The 24253-nt window shown below is 38.4% G+C and overlaps 1 protein-coding gene across 6 annotated transcripts in view; it reads left to right on the top strand.

The window, feature by feature from the left end:
* hdac5 (histone deacetylase 5) overlaps positions 1–24253 on the top strand; it is a 60368-nt gene that overhangs the window by 8275 nt on the left and 27840 nt on the right. For 3 of the 6 annotated variants that reach the window (XM_056752069.1, XM_056752067.1, XM_056752066.1), the window contains exon 1: positions 14355–15364. The exons of 1 other annotated variant lie outside the window; for it this stretch is intronic. In XM_056752069.1, coding sequence (XP_056608047.1) covers positions 15214–15364 — 151 coding nt within the window. In that variant the 5' untranslated portion in view covers positions 14355–15213. Of the gene's footprint in view, positions 1–4354; positions 4576–13099; positions 13135–14354; positions 15365–24253 lie in introns of those variants that run through there. 2 more of the 6 variants (XM_056752071.1, XM_056752070.1) reach the window with 2 other exon arrangements.

Here is a 24253-nt window from a genome sequence, read left to right as displayed (position 1 = left end):
ATTATAAATAAATATTTTTGAAGGGTCTTCTTCACATCAAGTCAAACGAGTATCCTCGATCTCATCTGAAGTGAATGAAGCATCACTGTAAAACAAAATCCTGTAAAAAAACCCGGCTTCCTATATTTCACGGACATTTCCGTAAATGCTAAAATGCAATTTAATGCAATGTAAAATACAGCTGTAAAACTGATTATGGAAAATTCCTTCATAATAATGCAGTATATTGTGCCCTATTTTTATGGATTTTTGGGCAAGGGCTTTTGTCTCCGTCGTCACCTAGGTAAGCGCTTCCTGGGTCAACAAGAAACAGCTCACCCGTTGTCTTGCAAGCAAACGCCCTACGTATTCCCGCAGGCACGCTGCGTCTGCATGCATGTCCCGTGGGGGGGAACAGTGAGGGGGGTGCGGCAGCGAATCTGTTGTACTATTTTAATCCTCACACGTCAGTTGGATAATGCATCCCTAGTGCTCCAGCCAGCAGTCAGAAGTGGTTTTAAATACCCATGCTAGATTTATTCAACTTTTTACCATAGATTCTTACAGCTTTATGTTACCATAATCTCTTGAGAGACGGCTGCGAATTAAATCTAGGCCTTGAGGTACAGTTTTACATTTTTAACGTTTTAGGTCATGTCTAGTTTTCACAACTGATGTTTTTTACCATGGGTAATTTGGGGAAAGATTGACATCAGCTTCTGTTCCTCACAGCTCTTATTTTCATATGTGTGTTGATTGAAATGTGATCTATTTGGAGAATTAAATCATTGTTCACAGGTCATGTGTTATTTAAGAGACACATAAATTACCAATTAGTAACTTTTGTCTAAAACAATATTTGTCAATAGTAGAAACAGCATCCTTGGTGAAATATGAACTAAAGAAGCTCTGTGCTCTAAAGCATATGTCCATATACAAAAAACTTGATGACATTTATTGTTTCATGGCTACATATTTTTCTTTTTTTCTTATAAAAAAACGAAATATTTGGAAGAATGTTTGTAGCCAAACAGTTCTGGGGCACTATTGACTACTATCGTAGGAAAAAAAAAATGGTAGCAAAACTGCCCCAGAATTGTTTGGCTTCCCACATCTTAAAAATATCTTCTTTTGTGTTCAAAAGAACAAAGAATTGATAGAGGTTTTGAACAACAGAATTTTTTGGGGGGTCCCTTTAATATACAGAAATAGTGTGCACACTGACCAGTTTACTATGGAAACAACCAGGAAATTGTAAAGAACATGTTTGAATCATCAGAAGTTTGAAAACGCACAATTGCAGATACTCTAAAATTAATCCTGTCACATTGCTGCAAATAAATCTATCATTCTCTATTAGTTGTATTATCGTCCATTTGTTGTATAGACTAGTTAGTCCATATCTATAAAAGTAGTTGTTAAATAATGTAAAGGTTTTTTGTTGCACACATTGAAGAGCCTTGGGAAGAATGGCTGTCCAAACTAGGTGTGCTGATGACTGAACCAATGTGTAAACTCTTCAAATATCCTATTCTTTATAAAAGCATTGAGCACTGATCAGCACTTTGGCATGAAGCCTGGACGCTTGCGTGAATATAGAGAGGGAGGGAAGTGATAAAGATTTGGACAGGAGGGACTTTCACCACTTTCATTAAATTACTGATAGAGCTTCAGAGAGCAGCTTCAGCCTACTTTGGTGAATACATGGCTTTCCGGAAAGTGTGCCAGCATGTCAGCGCCCCACAAGGCCATGGGACATGTCAGAGCCGGCTGTGACTAGAGAATAGAGTGAGCCTTTTGCATAACATGGAAAAAAATATATAAAGGTACAACTTCTCGAACTGTTTGATCCGTGTGACCAAGCTAGAAAATACTAAAACTATATAACGGACTAGATATACAGCCGAGGAAAACATTAAGAGATCATTGTAGATTTACAATTTATAGGTATGAGTTTAGTTAAAATTATCATTTTTGTTTCATTCTGTGGATTACAAACAATATTATTACTAATATTTATATAATAATATTGTTTTTATGCGCATCTATTTGCAGAAAATGAAACCGACAGAAACAGGTCAAAATAACAGAACAGATGCTCTGTATTTTTTCAGACCTCAAATACTGCAAAGAAACAAGTTCATATTCACTTTTTAGCAATATAAAAGTAATATTCCTATATGTATTTATTACAGTCTTCACGTGTCTTGTCATTTTGTCAGTCTTTTACATATGCCCTATTCTTCTCCTGCTGCAGTTGCATGAGTCGACCAGCAGGTGAGGCCAGAGTACGCTGTCCCTGTGCATGCAACCTTGTCCTCTCCCCTGTGCAGTACTGCCAGTTTTACCCATGATTCAAAGCTGCTTTAGAAGAAACTTGACAATAAGGCTTTGCATAGTCTTTGAAAGTGTCTGGCAGATGCTCCATCCTTCCAAATATTTCTGGGGATTTCTCCGGGAAGTTTTTCTTTAACAAACAATCTTGTATATTAATATTTGCTGTGAAATGTTCCTTTACAGTATTATGCAAGATGCCAGATTCACGATGTAAGAATCCCCAAATGTGCTCTGAATGCTATATCTTACATCGTACACTTATACAGTGTGGTCCAGTTTCTTTACCACCGCTCAATCCAGACAGTCCAGATTCTCTTTATTTGTGCAGGGCTGATGGTAGAATCACAGTGCAGCGTGGGTAAGGTGCTACCCGCTGCATATCCAGTCGCTGCTAGGAGGCGTGGGTACTCCGTTTACTTGCAACAAAGTTTGTGTAGGGAAGTCGTGCCACCCGGCGTCCATGTTTGCAATGCTCCTCCGGCCATTTAGGGCAGTTATTACATATTTCAGACAAGTGTGAACGGGTAATACTAATATTTCTACCATCGCTGACTAAAATCCCAAATAATCAACATATTTAAAAACAACATTTAAAAATGACGTAAACTGTACCATACCGTTTGTTTCCTATGATCAAATTATGCTTAAAGCGATACTTCAGACATCATTCAAAGTTTACCCATCTTTTTACTCATCCTCAAGGCATCCTAAATGAATATGACTTCTTCTTAAGGAAATTGCAGTCAGATTTATAATACAATGTATCCTTTTACTTCAAAGCTGTAGAATGGGAATGAACAAGGGGCAATATTTTGAAGCTCCAAAAAGAGCATCCATCGATCAAAGAACGGCTCTTCAGGGCTACTTAACAAAGGTCTTCTGAAGCAAATCGATGCGTTTGTTTAAGAGAAATATCCATATTTACAACGCTATTAGTGACGATGTCTGAAATCCTATATCCCTCAGCTGCAGGCGAACGGGAGGCTTGTTTTTCTGCTAAATGATGGTGACAAAAACTCCCGCCCAGAGGAGGCGGTATCCTATTGGCTGAAACGAAAAAGGCTTTGTTCGTCACAGCCTGCGTCATTTGCCGGAAAAACTAGCCTCTCGTTCGCCTGCAGCTAAGGGATAACTGATGTTAGACATTGTTAATATCAGACATCGTGATTCACTTCAGAAAACCTTTGTTAAGACAACCGAGCCGTGTAGAGCCATTCTTTAATCGATGGATGCACTTTTTGGAGCTTCAAAAAATTGGCCCCCATTCACTCCCATTCTACCACTTGGAAATAAAAGGATACGTGGATTATAACTAAGACTGCTTCATTCTTCAAGAAGAAAGTCATATTCACTTAGGATGTCTTGAGGGTGAGTAAAACATGGGAAAATTTTCATGGTTGAAGTATGGCTTTAAAAGAAAAACTTTTTATGATGCCTTAGACACTTCGCATGCGCAAGGCTTCACTAGGGTCGGCCATATTGAGCGTTGCGTTCCTTCCCATTCCTTTAAATTGCAATGACGTATCTTCTTAATATGTATATCTTTGCTTACAGGCAGCGTGATTCACCCATTAATAGCCTTCTGGATCTGTTTTGGAAGTGGCAACCGTACGACCCCCCTTATAGGCGAAACATAATAACTTTCTGACGCTGGCAGCGATGACTCTTTACAAACCCGTTTATAATCGGCAATGAGACTGTAGACAACAGCTGTTTTTGCTCTTGCACATTTGTTTCTGTTCGGAAGGAAGGGTGTTTCTTGTTCCACACAGTGGGTTCCCTATGAAGGTTCCCTATGAATATTATTTACTTTTAAGATGCATCTTCATTGATGTGGTAGTTCATTTCAAAGTGAAACATGTTTAAGACTAAGGTGGTTTATGGAAAGTAAATATGGTGTGCAGTCGATGCAAACTGGTGCATTCTGGGAATTTGTAAGGCTAAAAATTGTTCACCTTTTGGGTGGTGTACTCATATTGGAGCAGATTGACACACATCCAAACATTAATCACATCTCCATTGTTTGTGTCTGTTGCAGTGAAGGTGCCCTGCCTGCCATCACAGCCCTCCCCGTGGGGTCTACGGTCATGGCTGATACTGAGGACCCCCTTTAGAGCTCTGCGTCCCACGGCACCTTGCCTCTATAACCGGGCGAAATAGAACAAGTACTCTTATCCCCAATATTCTCCCAACGTCTTATAGAACTTCAAACTCAGAGGCGACCAGTCACATCACCCATGAATTCACCCAATACACCAGGTAAAGAGTCATACGTACCATCACTCATTCTGGATGTTGATTGCTTCACAGGAAGTTCAGACAAAATGTGTGACATTTAAGCAGCCTCCACTCTGTTTAACGCGTTTTGCTGTGTTTCTGAAGATTGGCACCGTAAATGCAAAATTTTTTGCAGATTCTTTCTGTAGACCACAGGAAGAGCTATGTGGAAAAAAAATATGAAATTGATGCTGACTTCTGATAGTGACGTTTCTGATTGAAAGGTTAGGTGTGTAATTTCTACTGATTTTCATTGGTTCAGGCAGGCAGTGCGATGGCTTTGTAATGAAACAACCTGTTTGCAGATGGGGGAGATTAAAATGGCTGTTATTGCGATTCTGTTTGGTGACGCACATGGTGGAGAAATTACAAACTTCACCTTTAAGGAAACGTTGTTTTTTCCCCAGATAAGTGAGGTTACAAAAAATCTGATAAGTGTGGTTATAATCAAGGCAATGTGAACTGAAAAAGAAGAATATTTTTCAATTGCTCATCATCCAGCATCAGAGAAAATACTTTACATTCCTCCCCTTCTTTCATTTTTTTTCGGGACTTTTGATGATAAAAGCAGAGAATCTCTTTGCTCTGGCATGTTGAATTCTGTACGACAATTTCTTTTCTCAATTTTTTGTTTATCTTTTTGCAAAAGAGTTACACTTTATAATACTGTTTCATACTTAATAGGTAGTTATGCAGGAACTAATGCAGAACAAATGTTTAGAGCTGCATTAACACTGTAGTCAATTCTGATAACTTATAAGGAAAAAGATTAACTAATCAACAGCATCCAGATGTTTAAGGTAAGTACCAAATAGTTATTAACAATTCATCTATTGTGTCCATTAAAAGTCAGCTCTATTCAGGTGTGTGTGGATTGTAAAGTAGCTACTACAAGCTTTTGTTTTAATAGAACTGTTTTATTTATTGGGATACTTGGGATTTCTTTTTATTTCCTATACCCGAGAATTACATTTTTATTAACAGGTTATCATGAATTTCACTTTATAATTGTTATTATCCGTCTTTTAATTCCGGATCATAAGTAATTACTTAATCCTAATTATTAAAAAGTTACGACGTTTTTCACTTTATAATACTGTTCCGGATCATGAGTAATTACTTAATACTGATGTATTAAGACCTGAGTAATTACTAAAAGGTTACTATGATTTTCAAGAATAATTAATTAAGAACATAGAAATATATATTTTTTTATAATAACTAATGGGTTACCAAAAATTTCTTAATAGTTAATAACGAAAACACAACTCTTGAGCTATTGCCCACCACACTCATAATAAGCAACAAGGAGAGATATAACCGATAGGTTTGTGAGGTAAGTTGGCTAGTGATGCAGTGATTAGGAGGTTTATTTCTCTATTTTTTTTCCTTTTAAATAAATGAAATAGAAAAAAGGATAAAGAATAATACATTTATTTCATGATATGATTGATATTAAAAATAAAAATCTTAATCAGGACAATATTGGACAGTAGTTTGGTGAAATAACATTATGAAGTTCACTGAAAGTAAACAAAATAGGTAATTTTTTTTTATTTTTAATAGTCACAAGATTATATTTAACCAGTTTATTGACACAGTTATTTTTAGCAGCTGTTAAGAGGTAGATAACAGATACTTATTTTAAATGAGTCTTAGTTATTGTATGGTTCTGTATGTGACATAACATTTACATTTAATCATTTAGCGTCTTAAAAAGAGTTTAGAGAGCAATAAGTGATATGTCATATAGGTCCCAATACAAAGTTACTGGTTTCAACATAAAGCATTTAGCTGTTATATGACTATCATAGGTCCAGTGTGTAATTTTTGGGATGTTCTATTGATAGAAATACAATATAATATACAAAGATATGCCTTCAGAGGTGTATAAAGAGCTTATACAATGAAATGTTATGTTTTTATCACCTTAGAATGAGCTATTTTTATCTACACGGGTCCACTTACATGTAATTCGCCATGGTCTGTGAGCAGTCGTAGTGTTTTGAAAGAGAGGGGTGGAGTGAGCGGTTGGTTGCAATTCGCAACCTTGCCGCTAGATTTCACTGACTGGACCTTTAAATAAGTAATAAGTAACTAATTGTTTCTAACCTTAAACATCTGGATGCTGTTACCTACTGATTGGTTCATCTTTCTTCCTTATTAGTTATCAGTAATGACTACAATGTTAATGCATCACTAACCATTTGTTCTGCATTACCCACCTATTAAGTATGAAACGGTATTATAAAGTGTTTCCTGCAAAAGTAACAACGTTTTTTTATTAGTGAGATGCCTTAAGAGGAAGCATAATCCTTGTGGCTCCTAACACACTTTGATTTGACCAAACTATAAGGCAGGACGATACGCTTGGGGAAAATGGCAGTCCCAGAATGCATTGCCCCAATTATCAATATAGTTCATTGGTTTCCAAAAACTAGCTGCTATAGTATTAGTATTTACAATAGGCTCATGCCATACAATGTTGGTATGAATATTTGAGTTGCTGTCTGGGTAGTGCATTCTAGATTTGGGACTTGAGGTTTCTTGTTTAAGGAAGCTGCCTTTGTAGCTGGAAAGTGTTGGAAAAGGCGCTTAGTCAGGATTTATTCTCTTGTTTAAAGCTGTATTAAATCTTCAAATTCAAATTCTATTTCATTCTTTGAAGGTATAGTTTACATTACACAGTAAATATTCTGTCATCATTTATTCATACTCATGGTTCGTCACTCGTGGTACAAAACCTGTATGCGACTCTTTCTTCTTTGGAAGTCAAAAGATATTTAGAGAAATGGGTTTTTGTCCATTAATGGAAGTCAATGAGGTCCAGTGTTTGGTTGCCAATGTTCTTCAAAATATTTGAAATGCCATGGGGGTTAGTATAGAAAATGATGAAAGAATTTTCATTTTTGGGGAACTGTTCCTTTAAAGAGATTTTGACTTCCATACTGCAAATGGTCAGTTGAAGTCAATTGAACCATCAATTTGCAGACAGGCTATTATTGTGGCATTATTTGAATCCGTTTGTTATGGTAGCAATATAGTATAACTGTAGCAATAACAAATCATGTGTCAAAGACTTTTTCAGCTCATAGTGTTCCATGTCTCATGGCTCACAATAGCAACCTTGCCTCTCAACATTTACTGTAGTTTTTGCTTGTATCTGCTGAAACCTCATCGTTTCACCCTCACCCCTTCATCCCACCATCCCTCTACCTGGTTTTTGCTTCTGTAGTTCAAACCTTCAGCCCTGCTCCCGCCCCCTCTCTCTCCTCTCCACCCCTCATCTGTTCCTGGCTCTCTGCCGTTTATAATTAGAACCGGTAACAACCTCTATTAACCCTCTGTCCCCCTTCATGACGTCTTTGAATGTCACTGGATGCCGTGGCAACCTTTTATACTGCACCCCACATCAACACTGCTCGGAGGGGTCTTTGCTGGTTGGTCCGTTTGATTTGCTTTAATGCAAGTTGATTGGTTCTTTGATTTTTGTCTCTGCTGCATCTGTGTGCTGTGTGTATAAGAATGGCTTTGACATTTTTGAGTAATATGAGATACAATGAAACCAGATACCAACAGATCTTTTTTCTAAAATGAAAACTAGAAGAAACATTGTCTACAAATTCTCAAATTAAGATTTATTTGACATGGAAAGTGGCCTGTTTTATGAATCAAAATATAATGTTATTGTTTGAAACAACCAAAACAATCTGTCAATGGGGTTATAAAATAAACTTTCTATTTAGTTTTTTAGATGTAACAAAAACAAAAATGCTTAGTGAGGAAAAGTTTTCCAATTCCAGATGCCAGAATATACACATCTCCTGAAACGTCAGTTGTAGTGTTGTAATGGGAAACCATCGTTTGCATGTCCAGTGAGCCTGAAGCTCTATGTGATCCAATGTATCCAGACCCATCAAAGAAACGAGTGTCAATCCATTCAACCATGCGGCAGGGCCTTTTGTTCTGCTGGGGACATGTCGTACAGTTCTGTTCCTCCAATGAAAGGTCATTCCATCTGCACAAGCCCTTCATCAATAATGGGCTCTACATTTGTAGGCGCTGTGCAAGTTCAAGGATAAGTGTGTCAAATGTTGCATTTTTCTTTGCTTCTGTGTTCTTTTGGGGTTGTTGGTTCCTTTAATGGGTAGGCACACGATTTTTAATGGCACAGGCATTTAAATGCATGTTCATGTCATTCAAAACCAGTGTTTTCCTACCTTACTTTAGTTTTTGTAGTAAGAAAGTGTGTTGTAAATCCGGTTTTACATTTGCCAGGTAAATGAACACACATTTCTGAGATAAAACTGGAACTAAGCGTGTACTACCGTGACAGACGCGACGCGACATTGCAACACATTAGAGAAGGTAACTTTTTTATTTTAATTACATGTTCTTTCCCTTGTTACAGTATATAAAAGTTAAGTAAAAAGTAGCGCATTCTATAAAAAAAACAGATGTTTTCAGTGATTAATCGCGTGAAAACAGCTAATGTAAGCAACAACTTTAAAATAGGCTTAGATGCAGCAAAGTTCCTGTTAGACACTGGGTAATGATGTAATACATAAAGTTCCAGTCCATTATTGTGGCATTAAAATTTTTAGCTTATTTAACGAAATTGAGATGTAAACAAACATCTGGGATGGCATGACGATGGGAAAATTATAAGAGAATTTTAACATATGGGTGAACTTATCGTTAAAGTAGAAAAGTATGAATCTCAATTTAAAATATGTCAAATATGTAGTAATTATATAATTATAAAAATGAACATTGGATCACTTATTGATTGACAGCCGAATGAAAAGAGATTTCCAACCAGCGTGACAAAAAAAATTCTGGACAGGATCACCTGTTCTACCTTTAATTATAGCCATTCAACTGTATAACTGAGAGCTCTCATGTCTTAACAGGTAGGAAATATACTGAAATTGAATGAATGAATTGAATGGTGCGCTGTCTGACAGATTCTGATAGAGATCAACTGACGCAGGCTTTAGCCCGTTACTGCATACACCAGGCTGGACCGCTGTCGCGTTGCATTTTGCTGCGTCACAGCTAGAAGCTGTCTATCTACACTGAACGCATTTCAAATCGGGCGTGAGTGGTTTAAAAGCCTTTACATGAATAAGAGCATGATTATATAACGTAACGCTAGACAAAGGATGACGAAACAAAAGGATTCTGCGTAAAAAATATTTAACGCATTAATATGAAAAAAATGTCTCTAAAAAGTTCCTAATATAGAATCGATTGCAGCTTCCCGTGTATCGTCGCTGCGGTTGGTCAGGTCCAAAATAACATGTTAAACATACGTTTTTAAATGAGTTGCAATGCGTTACCATCTGCCAAGGTAATTGATTCTAGGTTTTATAGATTACAGCGAGGGCGTCAGTATGAACGAACGCACATTACGATCAGAATGACTCATCGGAACCGATTCGTTTAAACTTTTGAAACTAGCAAATCAGTCACTAGCAAAGTCACTAGCAAATATAAAAGATCAGTGAAAAATTTAAAGCTCAGCTAACCACAAGAGAAAGGAGGATGTGAATGAGCTTTGCTTATTTAGTAAGACTGGTTAATTTAGTTATTGTGGGCTGAATAGTTAGTTGAAATGCATAAAAAGCTTTATTTGATTTAAAAACATTTGTGTTTGGTTGAATCAAAGTTATATTTTATATAACTAAATAACTGTCATTTTCATCTTATTATTTGAACGTTTAATTTTTTAATATGTTAAGTGGTTGGCTAAGCCACTTAAAGGTACAGTGGGCCTACAAGTGCGTGTGTGTGTACAAGTTCAGGTTGGCACCACCTCCGCCTCATTTTGAGCCAGGAAAAACCCTGAGCTTTTTCTATCTACATACACCGCGGGTTTCCTTACATGGAATTCGCCATGTTGTTTCTACAGTACCCCTAAATGAACAATTCATTAAAATACACACATCAAATAGCCTTTCGCAGAAAATTGTGTGTGTGGTACCAGGGCACTCTTGAAAAGTCCAGGCCTTAGTTCTACCCATACCTCCATTTTTACATATTCAGCTCAATCATAAATAGTACATTACCTGAAAAAAGGTCTGTACTAGTCAATAAACTCAGGTTTAAGTAATTCAACCCGTATCAACCATTGATTTTCTGGAATGCTGGATCTTGTCATAATATGCATGTGTTAATATTTGAATCAGGAAAATAAATACACAGAGGTCTGTATGTGAATGCGTGTGTGTTGTGGCAGGGAGGAGCATTGCAGTTGAGGCTGTGCGGAGAATGAGTCATCGCAATGTTCTATTTGAGGAGAAAGAATCTGTATGCGGCCCCTGCGCTGCGCTTGTGTGTGTATGTGTGTGAATCCTCACTTTCGGTGGAAGTGCATCTGTCTATGCCTTGATATGAGTCACCAAATGATGATCCAAAAAAGGTTGTTTTTCCAGCTCTTAATGTATATGGCTACCGTATCAGACTTTGATGTCTCCGAGCGTATTTACTTATGCGTGCGCTCGAGAGGAGTTTTAGTGTGTACGTGTGCACAAACCCACGGCAGGTCCTCTTTCTCATTCCCTCAAAGGAATATCTGGCAGTTGCTCAAAACAGGGACGTTTAAGAAACAATTTTGCAACCGGGTGCTTATTTCTCATTTCGTCCCGCTGATTCGGTTTAATTTGGTTTGTCGGGTTTGTTTTCGTACACAATAGCGCTTGCGGAATGGATTTTGTGAACCTGAGAATTTTTCTGGGCTCATAATCGAGACAGGTAACAGATTGCTCATCGATTGGCCGTTTGTTATTCAGGCAGTATTGACAGGCTCTGGGCTAGTATGTGCCATGTCTGGATCGACTTGCAGTGAAATGATCCGACGGCGCCGGTCGAGTTCTTTGAAGGTCTGGTTCGGGTGATGATGTGTCCAATGAGTGTTGCTGTGGTGTTTCGAGGGTTTTTGGGGTGTTTTTTTTATAGTGGCCCTATATTCAAAATTTGGTCCCTAGATATGATGTGGTTCAAGTCTATGGTTTATTAGACCAATTTTTTGTTTTAATGCATTTCGTAGAAAACAACTCTAATAGTCAACATACTTAAGATGTGTTTTCTTATGATGGCAGTGGTCACACGACAGACTCCAGCTGTAACCGGGTAAGTTATCTGTGTGGGAAACCAATTTGTTTCTCTTGGCTTTGTTTTAATTAATCTCATTCAAACTGAGGCTATTTTTGTGGCACTCGAAGTGTGAGCTAATAAAGTCTGTGGTCAGAGAAAGTTCACATGCTCCGAATCTTCAGACATTTACTCTGACTGTCCACAACCTTCTTCCCAACGTCACCATTACTCTCCACAATCCGCGGTTCCTCCAAACCCAAAGACGGGAGGTTACGGCTCACTTTGGGTTCTCCTATAATTGGGTCAGGACTCGCTAAAGGCATAGAAAGAGAGTGAGAGACTAGCTGTCAAACAGAGTCTGCTGCCAAAGTCCTTGACATTACCAACATGAGTTCATCACTCGCGAAAAAAGGGCTTAAAAAACAAGTGGTTTACTCCCCCAACCTTCCTATGGCTAAATATAAGCCCAACTAACGTCATAAAGCCCAAAAGGTACATCCACCTATAAATAACATGGGCGGTTTGAAACTAAAGCCAACAGACAAGACCTTAGTTTAGGGGCCGTGTATAAACGTAAACTTGGGACTTGTTGCTCTGTCTCAAAATCTGCTTAGTCTTTCATTCTGCTGCAGAGGTGTTTAGATTAGGGGTGTGCAAAAGTAAAAAAACATTTAAAACGACTAGTCCTCGGGTTTATGAATGAATAGTCGACTAGTCAGTCTTAAAGGGACAGACGCATCACAAAAGAAGTTATTTTGAGAAATCTCTGGGGTTTTGAGTCAATACAATGGAAGTCAATGGGGCCCTGTTTTGTTTGACTTCTACGTTCTTCAAAATATCTTCTTTTGATCTGCAGAAAAAAATCATACTGGTTTCTAATGACATGAGGGTGAGTAAATGATAACATTGGAGTGAACTACCCCTTTGAAGACAAATGTTTCAAAACTTAATATGCAATGAACGTGCCAAAACATAAAAACCGCAATGAGTGCCCAAAAATATTATAATACAGTAAATATTAGATGACCATGCTTAGATTTTTCCTGCATACAGCTGTTTTTGCACTCTTTAGGGCACGTCTTATAACCAGGCAATGATAGGAGCCGCTGGGTACACACACATCTGTTCCGTGTTGTTTTAAACACGTCTTTTTTTCGAACAAGTACTTAACAAAGCCTTTCTTTGATCTTTGCCTGCTCTTGAGCCAAATCCATTTTAACTCTCAAGCACTCCAGTGGTCATGGTTACAGGCTGCTCTATGAAAACACGTCAGTGGGCTAATTTAGGCACTCTGGATAAATCTTACCCTTTAATATTGGTCTGGGACCAACTTTCCTCGCATGAAACAAATGTTTAGCCATCGTAAGAAAACTGCGAAACTGGGCTCAGATTTGTTTCTTTCCCTCAGGCTTGATGCATCTCCGTCGGAGGTTTGTGCAACAGGTCAGTTACTTTTTTCTCATAATTCCCATCTCGGATAATAAATGCGATGCATGCATTAGGAGGCGGTGGATGTTGCAGAAGGGCAGAATAAAGATGCTGCATAATCTTGTCAGACAGGAGGGTATGAAATCGATGGTTCAGTTTACAATGGATGCATTGGATACGTTATGATTGCTTCACGCCTACTGTCAGAAAGATTTAGTGCTTTTAGACTTGCAGTGTGATTTGGTTTCACCTCCAGACATCATTCTTGTCTCTGAATTTAAGAAATTGAACGAAGGTCTCCATTATCCAATGCAAAATGTGCATTTCAAAAGCAACTTTAAAAGGTCTTTGATATAATAATAATAATATTAATATTAATCGTTTAAAGATAATCATTTATTACTAATTGCTAAAACAGCCTAATTATTAGCATAGATATTATTATTAATAATACTATTATGTTAATAATTGATGAAAATCTTTTAATAATGTAATGAAAGTTATAAATTATATTTGATTAATATCATTATCATTCATATTTACTTGTATAATATTGATTAATATTTACGTGCCTTGCAAGTGGCTACTGTTGATTTGTAGGGTAAGATGGGTGACCTGTCAGACATCAGCACGTCACTGGTTTGATAATACTTGCCGTCCAAGTCTTTTGGCCCACATGCGCTTGTGAAACGGTGACCCTTGTGTTCTCTGTGTCAATAGTGCTGACGCAGATTCCTTGTGTAAGAATTAAAACGGTTGTTTGTGCAGAACGCTTGGATTTAAGCGGTGGCGTATCGGCTACGTGGTTCGTCTCATTCATTATATCCTGCGCTGGTTAACATGTAAATGATATGCAGCGTTCTTTTCCTGCGGTGTGCTTTTGGGGCCATGCGGATGTTGATCTTTGTATTATTTACTCTCACTCCGAATGAAGCTTTGTTGTTTGGGTCACACTTCTGCGGTCTAATACTGTATCAGATCGACTGATTGTTTTCGCCACCTCCATGACAGACAGTCCACCATCCGCTCCCTTTTATCTTTTTGTCTCTACCTTTCTGTCTCTCTCTCACTCACTGCCTGTCTCTCTCAACCCCCTCCTCTCTCTCTCTCTTTCGCTCGCTCGTTCTCTCAGCTCCCGACTCTATTTATAGCACGGTCCCGCCCCTCCCCTGTCGCTCGGCAGCTATTTCCAGCAGCCCGAAGCAGCTACAGTCTGTTTGTAAACTCTGCGTCTCTACACCTCTGCTCTCGCGTTCGCTATGTGCAGCTGGGGAGGGTGTGGAGATACAGCTTCAAACAATTCAAGCTGAAATGCAAAAGAAAACACAGCGGCAACGTTAGATGGTTCACTTTAAGCCCATTCATCAGAAGGTCGAGCTTTGTGGATCTGCGGCCGTATTACGCGGATCAGCAGACTCGGAGAGGCGAGGATAAGGAGGGGAAGGAAGGAAGAAGGGGACAGGCAGCTAACTCCTTGCCGATAAAAGTCTCCCAGGGATGTACTGTGTGTTCCTCTCTATCTGTCTGTTGTATGGCATCTCTCTTTGATCGCTTTCTCTTCTTCGTTGCTTTTCGTCATGGGGAAGCCGCTTTTTTGGAGTCCGCTAATTCCACATGCATAACTTCAGACTGGATACAGGCACGCTCAGCCGGGGGACTTGGATACGAGCCACGCTTGGAGTTTTCGGTGTGAATTAGCTGTTTGTTTCTGTAACAGACGATTAGACAAGAAGGTGATGTTGGTTTATGAATAGAGACGTTTGTACGGTGGACGCGCTGATAGTCTGAGCGAACAATTTAAGGATTCGTCTACGGCACTTCTTCCACGGAGACCGGTTCTGTTTTGCTCGTGCATGTTTGTTTTGAACATGGAACTAACAGGCAAGAGTCTTGTTTGTTTTCTCAACGCTTGTTCCTCTTGATTTAAAAAAAAGAGGATACGTCTTTTCCGCAGCTCTTTCCCAGGATAGAAAAAAACATCCCTTAATGTGTTCATGTTTTTTGAGCAGCGCTGATGACTGAGAGTAGGTTCTCTATGTTTTATCTTTTTTGACTTTTTTGGCGTTAAATGTGGGGTGATATTTTGAGACTGGCATGCTTTTGAAGCCAACCGTACCGGGACTGTGCGCGATGTTGCAGACGATCTATGAGACAGAATCCTGCTTCTCTTCAGACACCACGTCCAGCCGAGAGCAACCCGTGGAGCTGCTACCTCAGTCCAGAAGCACCAGCATGCCTAGTACCGGTGAGTTCTGGAGAAAGAGTAAAGAGTAGAGATGTAGATATAGATGTAGAAATGCAATGCATTGCATGCATCAAGAGAGAAAAGGCGAAAAGGGTGGTACGAGGGTGTTTGCATTGCTTCAATTGAAGATACTTTGAAGTCAAGGGTTGTTGATGTTTGTTTGATAGAACAACAGTTGTGCTGTGGCTACATCTTGACTTTGTTTTGTCTGGTCAAACTCTGTTTGGACAAAATCAAGAGAGTCATGATGTTAACCTGGAATCTATAAACAAATTTGGCTGGCTTTCTTTTCTCCGGTACCATCAATGTCGCTTCACGTTAAAAATATTAGGTTAATTTTGTGAAGCTAATACGTCCAACCACGTGCCATGAAATTCTTTTGAAAGCACTCAACCTGGTGAATACAAATGTGTGCTTAGTGGCTTAAAATGAACTTGTAAGAAGTCGAAATGTTGTCATTTAGTTTTGTGGATTTAGAGAGACACTCAGATTCATATTGATAGAGCAAACTTGTGCCTCGTCCTTGTCAAATGTGACGTCAACATTCCCGTCAGAGCCCTGCGAGGTTCGGCCTTCTCTCACCTGCGCTTGAATCAACAGAGAGGAGCGACTGTGTCACAGCGTGTGGGTGTGTGGCCGTTTCTTCTGCCTCGCTCTGGGCCTGTTTATCTCACACCTGTTCAAATAGATAGATGTGATGTTGCATAATTTCATTTAGTACTCCGTTCGTAGAAGGGATTTATTTTTACTGGTCTGAAATTCATTAAGGTGAATCTTTGTTGATTTAAAAAGGTTCAGGTTCACTTCAGCTTCGCTGGCGTATTTCTTCTTTTTTAAACATTTTTATTGATTTTTTTTATCATTAAACACGTGGCTACATATTGGTTTAAGTATATAATTGGTATATAATTGCCTTTTTTATTTTATGAATGAATAAAGACTTATAAAATGATATTTTTTTGTGTATTGCTATGTTTATTTTATATTCCAACCATATGTCCTTATACTGAAACAAAGTGAGAAAGAAAATTCTGCACCTCCTCTTTTCCAACAGCTCTTGTAAAAATAGGCTGTTGTTGCCAAATGACACATGTAGTGCCATATTATGTAGTGAGCATCCTGGAAGCACAATCACAAAATCCCAATTTCTGGAGTAAATCTGATTCATTTTTGGTATTTAATACTGACGCTTATGGGAGATACTTGATAGTAATGTAATGATTAAAAGTCCTTTTAAATTCTGTATGATTTTTGACCGAAAAATGTCAAGCAGATATTGAGCATGGTAAAGATGTTTCTTCCATTGCCTTTATTCTTGAATGAAGTATCTGAGATGCATATGACTTCCTATCTTTAGTTAAACACAGACCAATTATTTCATTTGAAAATTTCACAATATCTTATTATATGGTACTCAAAATGAAGACACTCCAGAAAAGCACATCCATCCATCATTAAACTAATCTAAATGTCTCCAATGGCTTTACACATGTCTTTGAAAGAGGAATGACACGTGAAAGAAAAAAAACATATTTTTTGCTTATTTAACGAAACTGTTCAAGTAAAGAATAGAAGTCACATGCAAATGATGAGAGAATGTTCATGTTTGGGTGAACTTCTTCTTTAACAAAACATTCTGGGCACTTTAGCATACACTACAGTTATTTACTTCTCATCAGCACTGGGAAACAACTGAGTGTTGACATCTGTAATTGGTCTAGAGGAAACCTGACACACTTCACATATCATGTACAGCATGCCTTCTGCTTATGTAACACAATGTATAGGTAGTAGCGGGTGTGCACAGTAATTGTAGTCGTCTGGACATCTGTCTCTTCTGCACCATCTACTTCTTTTGTTTACATTTGGAAATATGCGTTGACGTTTTGTTGATTTTTCCCAAAAAATATGTTAGTTTCGATTGTCATGAAAATATGGCAAAAAGGTTCTGACATTGTTTCAAAAATGCTAACTGTACCCAAGCTGCTGGGCAGTGTTGGAACATTTCTTTGCAGATTTTCCAGCTTGCAAAAGCAGATTTACCTGTTAAGCTGAACTGATCCCATAAACTTGTTAAACTAGGATGGAATCGTAAGTCGATATTCCCCGAGGAGGTTTTTAATTAATTGTACCTACGTTATGTAATGGAAAAAGCATTGCAACATCACGCTGAATCGGTATGGATTAGACAGATTTGATGTGTAACTAGGTGCCTGTCTGAGCCTTCATCAGACTGGAAATGTGTGACTGTGTAATAGCCTTAGAAACGGGCGTGAATTTTACTTTGAACAGTGTTTTCAGGAAAACCCTGTAGAGATTTATCATTTGATTGGAAAGTTAAAAGAATATACTGACAATTGAACCGTTTTTTTGTTCTGCAGACTTTGATTCATGTGCGTTTTAGCAATTCGACCTTCGTAACGGAGCACGTCAGTCACAGAACAATGAAAACACTCAACAGATATTGTTAAAATTAGAAACAGAAGCTGACGCTAAAAGTCCACATTGCATAAATGCCTTGAATTGCTTATTTGAAAATCAATGGCTTGGCATACAACAGTTTTGCTTTGACATTAAGATGTCATGCCCAGCCGCTGGCCGTCTCCGTCCCTCTGGCTCACCTACACGCTCTAGATTTTTCAGCCATGATATCATTTACGTCCCGTTCATGATGCACATTCATATTTTTGACAAATTCCCAGAATTGCAGTGTAGCAGTGTCAGTAGATCTTGTGCATGTGTCATCCAAGTTCTGTGCCAAAACTATCTAATGTGGTTTGCCAAACAATACTATTAAGTGGCCAAGTGAACGTTATCCATTGGGTTTCAGTCTTGAACCCTTGTTTTTTTTATTTGTTGCTAAATCAATCTTGGCAAAGAGCTCCTCTAAATTTAGCTGTACCAAACCAACCATGGCTAGTCGACTATTTCTGCCCAACGATGTCCCTTTGCTAAAATAAGCCCTGGGCATGTCACGCCTGTTTACGGGTACATATATGCACCCTGTGTCTTGAATGGCAACAGGATTTTGTGGCGCACTATGGGAATGCATTAGCCCAATACACCCGGTTCACTCACAGCACTTAATCTCAAGTCTATTCTCAAAGTGCAGCGCACTTGCTGTCGTGTTTGACAGGCGATTTAATTGAAACAAACATGAGTCAGTCAATCAGTGATTCAATGGTTGATTCAGTGGATGATTCACATAATCGGTTGTTTATCCGTCTCTCTCTTTGCTAAGCAGTTATCAATGTTACATTGTGTAGGTGTTCAATGGACAGGATAATACTCCCTCATCAACAATTAAGGCAGGATGACGCAAAGGTTATAAATCAATCCAAACTCGAAAATGGATCAGATTCAGACATGGAAGTCAAAGAAATGTAGAATGCTATGTTGCTCAACTGTTAGATTTTCACATGACAAAGAGACTGAAAACTTGGATTTCAGATATTGGAGGGATTTAGTTCAGTTTCTATAATAGTTGGCATTGGAGTGAAAATGAAATTGTATATACTCCAGCCAGTTCTGTTTGTACCCTACACATGAGCTAATAATATCTGACCGGTATCATTTTCCTGTCGTCTATTATTGGGTTTTCGTAGAGTGTAGTTCTGTTATGGCTGTCAAGGATATTTCTGGAGGTGAGAGTTAATCGTAGACAACAATATGTCTGTTTAAATTAGTAATGCTTGAGGTTTCGGTGTTAAAAGATACTTGTAATGTTTTAATGCTACTTAGTATTTTGGGTGGTTGCTAGCTTGTTGTTTACATGCCCACCCCACAAATTGTCATAAAACCAACTTCCTTCTAGGTATAGTGTGTCTTTGAATGTAAGTCTATGCTTTTAGATTAGATCAGATTTGTTTATTGTCATTGACTGACACATACAATGAAATTTGGGTGCACTTCATTATACATGTAATATTCACATGCAGACCATATACTAAAAGAATATACCATTAAAAAGAGTATTAATCCTTCACATACATTTATTTTGTTTTATTTTATTTGCCTGTTTGTGTAATGGTTGGGTTAATTTACATATTTGTGACGTCATAACGTCGTTTTTATGCTGCATTCAAGACACTTCGGAAGTGGATATTTTCCAACACTAATCCTGGAAGTAACATCTGGATTTACTGAGATAATGAGTAATATTTACAATAATATTGAGTAATATTAATGTGACTATGCTTTAAAAGCATTAAAACATTACAAGTATCTTTTAACATTAAAAGAGCACCGTTGCATTCTATTCGTTGTCGATTCTATACTCTCTGAGTCTGAACATTACACACAGCTTATAGACCATTAAAGACTTCTTCAAGATTTTGCCATTTTTAAGTCTCTGGTTTTTATGTAATAAGAAATATCTTATGGCTGAACCAGTTCTATATAGGTGCACCTTGGTGATAAGAAAGCCTTTCTGCAAAAGCTTTTGGTGTCTTTAGCACTGCCCACTTTTATTTGGTATTCATGTATTTTTCGTTATTTTCTTCTACGTCATTGGTTTCTTTCTCATCTTCATTTTTCTATATACCTTAAAATATTTTTCTTTGAAAATTGGTTTTGTCGTTGTTTGCTTGCCAGGTAGCCCATGACATTAAATTCTTGATATCTTGTAAGATTCATTGCTGGAAATAGACAAAAGGAATTGTTAGGATTTGTGTTATGTTTTGGTTGATTGTTCTTTGCCACAGGAATCTAATGTAACCTCCAGAAACAATATCATTGAAGTCCTCCTTATTAAAACGGTGTCTTTGTTTGTCAAGATTGTGGAGGTGGCATTATCTTGGATGGATCTCTTTGTCGGCCGCATGTTACTCTTTCTGAGATCTTAATATATCAAGTAATGTTTTAATTATGTTTTAATATCCTGTTTGAATGTTCTGGCATACATTCTCTTATCTTTCTCCACGCTTTGTAGAAAACTGGTAATAAAGCAGTGCTTTGAAATATGTGGAACTGGGAGGATGCTAACTTTAAAAAGCATATAACCATTCGTCAGTCCTTATCTTGTGATGTAGTCTCTTCTTCTGAGGACGAAATCTTTCTGCTGCACTGTACTAATCGACCCCCTCTGCCTCTTTCCAAAAAGCAGCGCGAGATGAATTCCGCACCACACATTGAAGTTTACCCAGAAAACAACATTCCTCTCATGCAAGCGTTTGACGTCAATGCTGGTGCATTTATAGAACCTGTAAACAGTGGCCGGCACTCAGCCTGCTACTTAGCGATGACATTTCATCGTCTGAATGTTTATGCTTTGCATGTGGCTTCTTCTTCTTCTTCGCTTTTTTCCAGCTCATGAAAGGTTGTCCCATTTGAACCAGAGCCCTAAGGAACGGCGGTTAGGCACATGCAGCTCAGGGTATGATTGGTGGAGGTTTCGCTGGTGAATGGGACACTGTTTTGGACTAGTGGGCAAAGAAGGGGGGTGATGGGAAATGGAGTTTGCCGCCCAAGTTCACTGCCATGTGTTCACTAGGAAGAGCTGTGTTTGGTGCGTTTGGCTTTTGCGTCGATCAGTTTAGGAATTTTCCCTTGGCAGTTGCGATATAGAAAAAGTGCAACTGCCGATTGAATGCTAGTTGCACGATTTCTATATGGGGATGTCAGAAGGAATATTCCCCGGTGTTTACAAACTGCATTCCAGGGCAGCTTCGTGTCATTAACTTTGTGAAACAAACTGAAATGGCCAAATACATTTGGAATTAAAGTGATTAAAGGAATTAAAGCACCCAAAAATAAAAATTCTGTCATCATTTACACGAACCTAAATTACTTGCTTTCCTGCAGAACACAAAATAAGATCATTTGAAGAATGTTGGTAACCCAACAATGGACCCAATTACTTCAATTGTATGGAAACAAAACCAATGCATGTCAATGGGTACCGCCATTGTCTGGTTACTAACATTCTTCAAAACATCTTCTTTTGTGGTTTAAAATGACAAGAGGGTGAGTAAATGACAGATTTTTCTTTTTTGGATGAACTATCCCTTTAATTCACAGTGTATTGAACCCAGATGAAATTTTTAGTTTATGACAAAACACGTTCGTGTCTTACCCACCCGGCAGACTTAAGTTAGTAGTTAAGGTAGTTCTTTAGTCGGTTTTTGCACAACTTTGTTTGTGAAATATTAGTTACGTGTAACCTCCAAAATAAAAAATGTGCCTCAAAAGTACTTTTTTCCCCGTTTGTCTGCGCTCTACATATAAAAGGATAAAAATAGAAAATGAGCCTCTGGGTTTTATGTCCTCTTGCTGGAATTGAAAAAGCACCATTCAGCATTTGTGACGTGAACGAATCGACAATTAACCGGCAAATGTTAACTTACATCAGCGTAATTATCCACTTTTATTGACGTCATCGTCTTATGAATCAAGAGGCAGAATAAACTTAAATCATGTGGTGCAAAAGCCAAGGCAGTACCACAAACCCCCCTCACCCTCTCACTTCTTTGCAGTTTGTTCTTTTTGGGCTCCTACCAAAGATCTGCTGCTGGTTTCTCGTTTTCCCAGGACGTGGGGACCTACCCCTTTTTCAGGCCTGCCAAGGCATAGGAGCTTCCTGGGGGTAATAAATCACACTGGCTTTTTGCGACTTCTTATACCACTTCAAAACTGGCACAAAAGATATACCAGCACTCCTTTGGTCTCCACAATCCCAATGTTGCCAACCCATCGGCTGGATCTGATCGACTTTATTTGATACACTCTCTCTTTATCCCGCCCAACCACCCCCTGTTCTCTATCTCACTCTCGCTCATCTATGTGCTGTTAACAAGGAGAGGATGCAGACCAGATTTGACAGGGCAGCCTATCGCACGCCGTCGTGTGCTATTTCTGGAAAGCAATATTCATGTTTTTTTCTCTCTTTCTCTCTCTCCCTTTCCATCTCCCTCGTTTCTCTAAAGCGTCGCTGGTGTACCCTTGCCGAAGAAAATAACCATGACGTAAGCCGGGCTCGCTGCAAAATAGTCTTTCAAACAGGGGATGGTTGAAGAAACCCGTAGAACTCAAATAATAGATTGCAGGCTGCGGACGCAGGAGCCCGTTTCCATCAAAAAGGCAGAAAAATCAATGTCCACCACAAAGTATAAAAAAGGAGCACGTTCGAAGGAAAAGTAATGACCACGTTCAGAAAAAAAAACGTCAGCCGTGCACTAAAGTCCTAACTGATTGATGCCGCTTCTGTCTCAAAGTGATTATTTCCTCATTGTAGTGGAGTTTCCACTGACAGCTTTTATTTGAAGTCAAACCACTGTGGGGTTGTAATGCAATTTGTTTTTTAAAACGAGATTTGATAATCGGCCTCAGAGAATGTCGATTTATAGTACAAATTTGGCTGGCTATGTGCACGCTCCATTGCTTTAATATATCTCAAGCCTGCAAGATCTCATGCAGCAGTTTGTATCTGCGTAAGGGGAAACACGTCCCATGATTCACAGCCGTGTCCCAAAGCGATCAACAGAGGAGCTTCTGTGGAACAGAAGGGAGCGCGAGCACATTTATTAATGACTGTCCTTGAGGTTCCACATTTGCGTCCTTAGCCTCACTCGCTGTCTTTCTTTCTTTTTCTCTCTCATATGCACATGCGCTTTATACTTTCTCTTTTTCCTCTTATAGGAATGCACATATTTATCTCTGGATAAAAGCGTCTGCCAAAATGCCTAAATGTTATCTAGAACTTTTAATCATCTAATATACATATGAATAAAAAAAGAAAATATCCAAAATATAATACATAAACATTTATTATGAATAAAACACTATGACAATATTCTTATATGTTCTTTAGGATATTCTTTTTATATAATTTATTATATAAATATTTCTTATGTAATTATTACATTTATTAATTTAAGGATTTGAAAGTTCTATCAAATTGCAATGCTAAAGTTTATTAGTACATTTTTGACCTAAAGCACTTTTTATTTGCGGATTTACTTGGATGATTTAGCGAAATTACTTCTTGATCTTTTTTTTTTGTATAAAATATGTATGTAGAATAAAAAAGCTGATATTTTAGTTTCACAATATCAACACATTGTAAATCAGATATCTTCATAAAATTGTAATTTAAGATGGAAAATTCCTGTCGTTAACTTTCAATTTGTTTTATTTTTCTTATTTCATGCATAGTTGGTTCATTTGGACATGATGACCTTGTTTGAGTTTTTTTTGTGTACGTTATCCCTAATATCAAACGTATACAAACTTTCTACATGTCTGTTCATCTTTGTCGCCGTCTCTCTTTGTCACTGCACCACACACTTTCTGCTCAAATAAAGCTCCCGTGGCTGGGATGAAAGGGGGAAATGGTGTCAGCAAATTGTGTCAGCTGTAAGTTTCTCTTTCAACATAGTTCTGAAAACAAAAGGGCAGCCCTTCAGGAGCGAGAAGAGGGGGGCAGGAAGTTCTCACTGCCATGAGGGACAAGCTCCCGCAGGATTTCTCAGTTAGATGTCAAGTATTTTTTCTGACTAGGAGCTTCTGTATTCTCTTTTCTACTTTGACCTAAACAGCAGCACTTTGGCAGGATTCTGTAGTTTATTGTGATTTAGTTTGATGCTGTTTACATCATTTGACGTCCTTGAACTGAACCTGAACTGTCTGCTCCAAAAGGGGCGGGGCTTTCATCACATATTATTGACAGGCCGTTGCCGTGCCTGATGCTCCTCTGGTCAAAGGAGGTCATCTCTGCAAAAGAAATGCCACTGCGTTATATGTAACGTCGTTTTAAGATGGGAGTGAAGGGAACGGCACGATGAAGAAAAGGGAACAAGGGAGACGCGCAGAGAGCAGCCTGGAAATGTAGCGAATCCTAAAATAGATTCGCTCACTTTTAAAAGCGCAGCATGCCCCCCCATCCCCACCCCT

Source organism: Triplophysa dalaica, chromosome 7, assembly GCF_015846415.1.
Source record: "Triplophysa dalaica isolate WHDGS20190420 chromosome 7, ASM1584641v1, whole genome shotgun sequence".
Lineage (NCBI taxonomy): Eukaryota > Metazoa > Chordata > Actinopteri > Cypriniformes > Nemacheilidae > Triplophysa > Triplophysa dalaica.
This window is presented reverse-complemented; position numbering and strand designations above follow the sequence as displayed.